Source organism: Mangifera indica, chromosome 18 (assembly GCF_011075055.1).
Source record: "Mangifera indica cultivar Alphonso chromosome 18, CATAS_Mindica_2.1, whole genome shotgun sequence".
In the NCBI taxonomy this organism is placed as follows: Eukaryota; Viridiplantae; Streptophyta; class Magnoliopsida; order Sapindales; family Anacardiaceae; genus Mangifera; species Mangifera indica.
The window spans coordinates 1553298-1563584 of record NC_058154.1 but is presented as its reverse complement, the minus strand read 5'-3'; the positions used below and the strand labels follow the sequence as shown (position 1 = coordinate 1563584).

The window sequence follows — 10287 nt, the reverse complement described above, 5'->3', positions numbered from 1 at the left end:
TTAAAATCATTCATATATATATATATATAATTAATTGAATTATAATTTTCTAAAACATAATATACACATTTAAAATAAATATAAAATATATATATACACAATATACATGTACAAAAAATGAAAAAATAAATATAAAAAACAAGTTATATACTTAATTGCTTATTAGAATATTTTCTCATATATATATATATATATATATATATATATATATATATATATATATATATATATATATATATATATATATATATATATATATATATATTATGAAAACATAATTTACGGTTTGATTCGATTTGAGAATCGTTCAAATGCTAACCCAAACTAAAAAAAATAATTTGAAAAATTTCAATCTAAACTGAACTATTTTACAAACCAAACTAAATCATAATTTTTAAGTAATTCGGTTCGATTTTATAGTTTGAATCGAATTATGTATACTCCTTGTATTTAATACAAAAAATATATAAAATTTGTGTTTAATATAGTTGTGATTTAAAAATTTGGAATAACCTATTTAAAATATGAATTCAATGAAAACATAAATAATTCATATTTTTATTAACCGAAATAATTGATTTTTTTATTGATGTAAACTCACATCAATAAAAAATATAAAAAATACAATATATTAAGAAAATATTATTTATTACAGGCAAAATACATTAAAAAATGGACTGATACATCACAGTTGACAATTATTACATCAATTTTTTTCAGAACTGAAATTAACAAATAATACAATTGAATTTAAAGCCAAACAAATAATAGTATTGTGAGACCAGTTAACAATCGGAGCCTCTTTATTTCGTGAAACAAGACCACTAACACTTGGGTAGATCCTTCGGCGGTGGAGGCAGCCTAGTTGACGGCGTTGGCCCATTTTCAACAACAAAAGCCGTGGCCAGACCCCAGCCCAAGTGAACGTCCAAGTGGCAGTGCATGTACCACACACCTGTAAAAATCACCAAGTGAAAAGTCAGCCTGAAAACTTCTTCAGCTCTTTCGAAAAGAAAATGTTGCCCGTTGGCCAGAGAAATTATCAATCTCACTATGTCAAATCATTGTCCCACCCAATGTTTGATGAATTGACTTGTCAACCCTTAAATTTGAAAAAACCAATTTCTCACTTTTCGTTAAACTCCATTGTTAATTTTTTTAAAATTTATTAAGGATAAATATATATTTTTGATAAGGTATTCATATATTTTGGGTGTAATTATCAATTTTAAAATTATAAAGAGATATATTGAAAATTAATATAAATTAAGATATAAAATTTGACAGTAAAGTATTATTTAGTTTGAAACATTATTTGTTTTTAAAGAAATTTTATAAAAAAAATTAATAAAATTTGTTAAAAATTGAACAGATAGGTTGAAAATTAACTTTTTCAAACTTAGTGTGGAAATTGTTATCTCATCAAACCTATGGTGGGACATGGCATCTGGCCTAATTAATATGTCTGTCACGTTACCATAATGCAGAACCAATTTTTTGACCTTAATTAATAAATAAATTTGAGTTATTATTTAACAGATGTTGACTGCCTAATCTTGTGAAAAAGAGAAGAAAATAAATCAACTGACCTGGGTTGTTTGCAGTGAATCTGATGACAGCCCAGCCTCCATCTGGTACGGCTATGGTGTTTCGCCGTTGTGGGTTGACGAGATTGAACTTTTTGCTGTCCCTGGTTTTGTTATAGTTTCCAAATCCTTGGGCCAGTACGTAAAAGTCGAAGCCATGGAGGTGCATCGGATGATTCTCCGTCGTGATTAAAGCGGTGTTCTGCAAGACCATCTGCACCGTCGAATTGAACTTGACCTTCTTCAACTTCGTCACCTTCGGTGCAAACAGCAGTGACGTGGCGTTGGTCAGGTTGGTATTCGTGAAGTCAAATGTAACAGGCGGGTTGTTGGGGAAATCAGTGGTGTACACTCCAGTAACATTGCCGTAGAAAGCTTGCAACAACGATAAACTTGTCGGCAGCTCAAGTGATTGATTGTTCATACTGGCAGAAAATCGTTGACCATTTATACCTTGACACGTGGCGTTTGCCCCGCAAGGCTCGAGCGACAATCCGACCGTCACAAACATATGCTCGTTGACGTGACGTGGCACTGGGACCCAGTGGGGGCAAAATTCCAAACTGGTTAAATTACTGTAGAATGTGAAAGCCGTCGGCGTGTCGTTGAAGGCCGGAAGAACTGGCATGATCGGCGCAGCGGTTGAGTTTGAGCCTTCATATTCGATGATGCCTGTGGTGGTGGTGTTGTCAAAGGTGTTCGGCGTAGTGACATAAGCATGAGCCGCCATGTAATAAGAGCCCACAGGTTGGTTGGCTTTGAGAAGAACGTCGGTGGTCTGCCCCGGCGCAATCACCACAACGTTGGTGACCGTCGGCGTTGTGTATGCAGCGTCGACGGCCACCACCGTCAGATTATGATTAGCAATCTTGAAGAAGAGCTGGTTATTGAGTGCAGCGTTGATTATACGCAAAAGATAAGTCTTCCCTTGTTGAACGTGGAGCTTGTATGTTTCTGATGATTATTAAAACCAGAGATTGAAACCCATTAGAGAAAGTAAAAGAAAATGCTTCATCATAAAGCTTTATCTATTATAAACTTACGATTTTGAGAGCAGGGGTAGAGGTCTCCGGGCTTTCCATTAATGGTGAAAGCAACTGAATCATTAGGAGCCCCGCCAGTGGCGAGCGCCTGGTTCACAACATCGACAACGCTAGCATTCCACCACTCACCTGCAATCAGATTAAAAATTAGTTCTCTTAATTCCATTTGTTAGGTATAGATAGATTAAAAATTAATTTGGAAAGTTAAAAGTTTTCGGACGTGGACAAACATTGATATTATTTTAATTTAACAAAACTCTAAATAAATGTATAATGGAGTGAATTATATTTTATGTGTATACCGTAATTAATTTTGTTAAATATCTTATACACTTTAATAAATAAAATATGAGTTATGACGAAGTAAATATAGAGTATTAAATTTATTAGATCTTTGATAGATGAATCAAATAAACTAATATATAATTTATTCATCAAAATATTATCATTTTAAAAACATATGGAGAAGTAAGGTCATTTTCTCGGATCTAATTTAGAATGAATTCTATATCAATAATGACATGTTAGATTTGTTTGAATCTTGAAAACTTTTAATTCATGTATTCTATTCAATTGATTAGTTGCATGAATATATATGTTAGAATTCGCGAGATTAATCCTACATACCTAGCACGATTGGAACTTCCTTGTGGGGTTTGGGGAATGGATATGATTGACCAGCTCTTGGGCGAATAATAAGAGCGCCATGGACAGTAGCTCGGAGCCATGAGACATGGGCATGCCACCACAGGGTTCCCTCCTGGTTGATGATTCTAAATCTGTAGGTGTATTTGTGTCCTGGTGTTATTGGACATTGAGTCACCATGCTTGGCCCATCTGCCCACGGACTGAGTATTTGAAATATCCCATGCCTACACAAATGTAATGTTCTATTAGAATGTGTTTGCATTAAGCAAACGCGGATGAGGAAAGTGTGAAGCAATGGGGGGAAAATTTCCATAAATTCATTATATTTTCAAAGCCTAAATCATTTAAACAAACAGTGATGAATTGATTTTAACTTCGCGTTGAAGGGTTAATTACCAGTGAATTGTAAGGTTATAGGGTGACTTGTTGAAGACATGAACAACAAGAGTGTCACCCTCACTAACACGAATAGTCGGCCCTGGGAGGCTGCCGTTTACTGCAGTTATCACCTGCTGCTGGCACAATCTTCCGATGGTCAAGTTTTGCACCTGAAAAACCAGCAAAAAGTGTTATCAAAGGAGTTGTATTTTAACCAGAAGAAGGCCTCGGGTTAAGCTACTGAAGAAAATGAAGGTGGGAAAATGAAGTTTACATTAAATGTGTGCTCCACAATTGCAGCAGAAGCCATTGAAGAACAACCCAGAAGCACAAAAACACAAAGTAGCAAAAACTTAGGAAGTGCCATGTTGAATAGAAGATTAAGAAATAATGAAGAGAAAATAGGAAAGGCAAGCTCTATTTATAAGAACAATTTCAGGCTTACTTGGTCAGAGATAATTTCCTTCCTTCTTTAAAATACCAACTGCTCCGTGACCATGGAAATTAATATTAAAAAAACAAAGCCCTTGCATATACATTTCGATTCAGTTGCGTGATAAACTAGTTAAAAGGATCATCTGGGCCGGCTTCGATAAGGATTAAAATGGGAAAAGCAATTAAGGAGTAAGTAGAACTCTGTTACCTAAGAGCTTTGGTTTGACCACCAAACTATTTACTATGATTTTAGTTCTTCAATCAAACTAGCTAAGCTAGCCCCGTTGAACATGATAATCCAATTCTGTATCTTACCGTATATCAAAAATTCAATTTTTTTATTATATATTATATACCGTATTATATCGTAGAGCAAGTCATTTACAAATAAATATTAAAATATTAATAAAAAAATTCTAATTAACATAATATCATTTTAAAAAATATCACAAACATCTCTGAAAATTTAAAATTTTTCATATATACTTTTACTATATTTTTATTTTTTCTAAAAAAATATATCAATTTATATCAGTAATATGTATTATATCGTAAAATATATATCGTATCATATCATATGATATATTTACTATATCGTATTAATTCGATATGTTTTAGGTTATATATTGTTTTCCGTCTATTATATCATAATATCGTATATCAAAAAATACTAACGAAAAGCTTGTAATTCTGACAATGATGTATTTATATGCTATCCTTTTTATTATTCCCTTCCTTTTCAACTAATTTTCCATTGATAACAGACTGAATTCACATTTATGTTATTGTTATTTCCCCTTTTTCTGTGTTTGGTAAGAGATGAATCAATGGAAGAAGCACTAAGTAGGACTGAAAATTTTTTGGTCCTAGCCATTAGTTTGAACTTTAATTTACAAGCTGCCGGCCATGTGCCAACACCCAAATTATTAATTTTACAGGTTGCATTAGTTTGAAGAAAATTGCGGTTGATTGGATCTTAGCATTCAAATTATCACCACCAATAACAGTAATAGCATATGGATGGAGATAGTAAAATGTGGGAGAAAAATTAAGTACTACTAGAGATAACAATGAAAAGGGGCGAAAAGGGCCGAATACTCTATTTTGTGTCCCTGTCCCTACAAAGGATCTTAATCTTCATCCCTGTTACGAAGATAATAAAGATTTCTTATCCTCTTCCCGTGAGAAAAAATTCTCTTTCTATCTCCTACTCTCTGGAGAAAATCCCCTCTCTATTCTTGTATTTATGAAAAAAATCTTCTTCTCATATCTTTTAAACATAACATAAACATACTAAATAATAAAATTAACTAAAATTAAACCAAACTTATTTCAAATACACAAATAATATACATTAATTATCTTAATATGCACAATAAAACTATAAATAAATTTGAAAAACATAAATAATCTAAAACTATAAAAATATGTTAGTTTTTAAAGTAGAAATATTAATATAAAATGGCGGACACAAGGATGAGAATGGGGTGGGGTGGGAAAGAGACACATGTATCCCTATCTTGGATTGTGGGGATATTTTTAGTTCCCTTTCCTATTTCTATCGAGAAATCTCTTCTCCATTACCGTAAAAAATCTTAAATTCAAGCCGAAATTGTCAAATTTAAGTATTACATATTTTATATATATAACAATACTATATGTATTTAGTTTTAAATACCTAATTAAATATATTTAAAAAATATATTTTTATATGATTGAATGATATTTTATTTTTAATTTAAAATCATTTAATTATAAAATAACATATTAATTAAACACTCAAATAAATACTCAAAATTTGATGATTATTCTTCTCTTCACACTTGTAGAAAATAGATTAAATTTGGTAACGTTTTTCCTAATAAATTCATCAGGCGTGCTGTAATGGGTGATTTTCACTTAAATTATTTAATAAATGGGTCTTTGATAAAGTAATTAATTAGTAAAGTCTCTCTGGGTTTAGGTGTACATGACAGAAGCAGTGACTGTTGCCCGGGCAAGGAGCTTTCATGTGGGTGGCAGCTTGATTTAGAAGGCAATTGGAAGATTTGCAGGTAAACTGAGCCCTTCTTGTAGATGTGGAGGAAGACTCCAGCCCTAATTTATTCCACATTTTGAACTCCTCGGTGGCTGCGCCAGACTTCTTCTCAGAAGCTAACATGTGGCATGAATGCAAAAACCACAGTTTGTTTATACCTCACTCAATAATACATGGATACATTTTTTTTTAATTAAAATGGCTAAATTTTTTTTTATTATAAAAAAGAATGAACTTTTTGATTTTTCTATTGAATTTAACAACTAAATTTTTATATTTTTTTTATAGAAAATATTAATATTTTATGATTTTATTTTTAATTCAAATTTATTCAATCACATGATGATATATTATCTGTGTATTTAAGAATGTATAAATATAATTTTATTGATTAAAGATACTAAACAAACATAGTTATAATTGTTTATTTTATTTTGATTTTAAACTAATGTGATTAGTTTGACACATTCAATAGGAAAATTCAAAATTTTGATCTCTCCGATAGAAAAATTTGAAAATTTGACTCTTCAATAAAAAAAAAAAACTGAGTTTACTTCAATACCTTTAGGTGTTAATTTTTGTTCTGAAAATAATTCTTTTTTTTGTGGTCAATGTAGATCAGATATGCAAGTTTTGACATATAATCGTATCGTCTCAATTTTAATTTGTTTGTAATTTTCTTAGAATTTGAGCTTCAAATAAAGTTTCCTAGGGTTCAGACTACCATCAATATTGTTTTCGGTTGCATTTTATATTAACAATATTGTGTGTATATATTTTTTATACATAATTTAAATATATAGAGGATGTATCATCATGTGATTTGATATTATTTTATCTTCAATTCAAAATTTTTTAATCATATGATAACGTATCATCTATATATTTAAATTATATAAAAAAAATATATATGCATAATTATATTGTTTTTCGTTAGGTATAGAGGGATTAGGTAATAGCTGTACTATAGAAAATGAAACCATAATGATGAGATTTCAACTTCTTTGATTTATTCACGTTGAAACAAATTAAATGTAGTTTATTTATGTTGCTTCCTACTTACCGTAATCCAGCTAATGTCATATAATTAACTACACCAAGGCATCCTCAAAGTCTCAAACAAAATTGAAAATTCGTTCACACGAGAAAAATATAATTTTTTAAAATTTAATTTTGAAAGAAATTGTTAGTTTTCTAAACCTATAAGAGAATAAATAAAGTTTTATTATTTATCATATATTACTAATTAAATAATAATAATACTTTTGAAACTAATTGTTTTAGTTAATTTTAATAACCCTCGTATGAGAGTTTAAGTTTTAAATATTTGACGTATACTAATTTGGGAAGAATAAGTCATTTGGCCTCCAGCTAATGGCGTATAATTAACTACGTAAAGGCATCCTCGAAGTCTAGGACAAAATTGAAAATTCGTTCACAAATTGAAGACTAATGCATGATGCGTGCATGCTTGTTATTACCAATGTTGAATTTTTGAAAATTCCAACTTCAGAAGTTAGATTTTCAAACTGTTTAGGTAAATATCTGTCATTAAAGCTCCTTAGATTGTGATCTTTTGAGCCTTAACGCGGTTTTGGAAGTTTCTGAAGAAGAAACAATTTTCTTTCTTCCTCAATGTAAATGAATTTTCAACTTCACACGTGATAAAATAAAACAATAGTTGTGTTGAGAAAAATAAAGCAATAAAACTTGGGATACACATAATTCGATTCAAATTATAAAATCGAATCAAACCATTCAAGAATTATGATTCAATTTGGTTTGCCGTATAAAATGGTTTTTGTTAGGTTGATCAATTTTAGAAAAAAAGGTTTAAGGTTAGGGTTACTGTTTAGACAGATTTAAAATCAAATCAAATTAAACCAAATGGTTAACTTTATTTTTTAAAATAATTATATATAAAATATTATTTAACATAATTTTTTTTTATAAACAATTAGGTTTACCCTTTTTTTATATGTATTTTATCATTTTTTTTACATGTGTATTGGATATATAATTTTCATATTTATTTTAAATGTTTATTTCTATTTTTATATCTTAAATCACTATAATTCAATTATTATTTATTAAACACGAAATATTTGAAAGTAAATGATTTTTAATACTTTCAAATTATAATTCAAACTAGATCAAATGATATTTTTTCAAATTGATTTAAAACCTAAAATGGTTTAGTTTAAAATTTTTCCAAACTTTTTTTGTCTTGGAGCTAGATTCGAACTGAGTTTATTCGAGTTTGGTTTGAACAAACTCAAACTTGAAAGTTCAATATTTTTGAGCTTGAGCTCGAGTTTTATAAAGTTCAACTCATCAAACTCGTGGGCTTAAAAATTTTGATACAAAATAATATCGTTTTGACTAATATATATTAAAACAATATTGTTTTAGTAACGAGCTAAGCTAAAAGCTCAATTTGAACTCGAGCTTTAACCAAACTCAAACTCTGCTATTTTGAAGTGAGTTTTAATTCAATTTGAATCTAACCCTGTTTTTTCAATTTAATTTAAAAAAGTTTTTAAATCATATCAAACTGACCGACCTTATACATCCCTCGATAAAACAATGGGTTTTGTCTTATTTTGACATTCATAATGAGATCAGAATAAGCAAGCTAGTGTACGGGACACATCTTGTGGAATAAATTGTCAATCATATTTAGATCAATTACTGAAGCTAAAGGTCCCCATCAATACGTTACCTTAGTCCTGGAAACTGCATGCTAAACTTACAATTATTTTTTAGGTAAAAGAGAAAACGTTCAAGACTTGTCTTAATATATGGTTGGTTAATTATTAGGTATAGTCGCTGACTGGGGGCTGGTATAGAGCTGAGAGTTGGTCACTTGCCTTCTAATTAAGGTTACTATCATGTACAGGAAAATACCAACTCAAACTTTTCTACTTTGTTAAATTCATTGAAGATTTTATAATTAATTAGGTGTAAGGACTTATTTCTGTTCGAAGATTACTTTTTTCCTAAGTTTTTATTTATTAATTTTTAAAAACTCAAATACTTATTTATTTATTAATTCTTGTTGTTACTGTTAAATATAAAATCATCATTTTAAAATTTTATATAAAGAAAGAATAATTTATTCTCATTTCTCACCGTAATTTTAAAAATTAATAATTTCTTCCTAATTTAATTTTAAAAAATTACTTTTTCACCCCCATCATTTAAGGTTTTCATATTTTAGGGTTAACAAACACCCCCATAAAGTTTAAAATATTACACTTACACCCCTAAAAATACAATCTCTCTTTTTGGCGATTGTTCTTTCTATCGATTCTCTCTGACGTATCGTCAATCCTACCACCAGTAAGCTCTCTCCCTCCTCAGTGGTTTTTCAGTATGGAAACCACCGAAAATTTGGCCAAAGTGGCCAAATTATCTCATTGATTTGTGCGAAGCGAGAAAAATTTGTTAGTTTTTAAAACTAAAATAAGAATAAATTATTAGTTTTGAAATAAAATTTCAAAATGATGATTTTACCCTAACATTAAAAGCCAAAATAAATATATAAGTAAGTGTTTAGGTTTTTAAAAGTTAATAGATAGAAACTTAGGAAAAAAAGTAAACTTTGGGAAGGAACAAGTCCTTTGGTGCAAAACTGTCACCGTAATTTGAACAGTTTCCAGTAGATTAATATTGTGGTTTACCAACCCCTAATTGGTAAAATTTTGGTGATCGGCTTATTAAAACTGTGGGCAAATTAAGATTTAGGCTGGATTTTATTTAATTATAATTAATATGCATGTGGAATTGGTAAACAGCTGAAATGGCAGTGGGATGTTAACAAACTATTAATCACATCGAGATGTTGATTAATGTCTTTAATTTATCGCCAAAGAACTAATTAATGAGTAATTATTTTATTAAGTCTATAGCACACAATTCTATGTTGTGCGGAAACGGAAACGTGAGAATATGTTTTTTTTTTTTATAAATACCAAATTTTATAAAAATATATTAATCTGTATTTCTTAAAAAGTTACAACTTTTTAGTAATAATAAAATATTTATGTAATTCAAATCTCGTGAAACTGATTTTTTCACATTCGGCAGCGGTCGGAAAAGCTGAAAATGAAAAAAAAAAGAGTTTTAATATATCGAAAATGAGACAAAGAAACTATAG

At 29.7% G+C, this 10287-nt stretch overlaps 1 protein-coding gene across 1 annotated transcript; it reads right to left on the bottom strand.

Moving 5' to 3' along the window:
• Positions 1–629: 629 nt before the first annotated feature.
• On the bottom strand, positions 630–4087 carry LOC123201999 (laccase-7-like). The gene is made up of 6 exons (XM_044617698.1): positions 3930–4087; positions 3674–3825; positions 3257–3501; positions 2630–2758; positions 1590–2540; positions 630–955 (listed from the first exon to the last, which is right to left on the bottom strand). Exons 1-6 carry the CDS (start codon positions 4020–4022, stop codon positions 825–827), a joined length of 1701 nt encoding a protein of 566 aa, XP_044473633.1. The 5' UTR covers positions 4023–4087; the 3' UTR covers positions 630–824.
• Positions 4088–10287: the final 6200 nt, after the last annotated feature.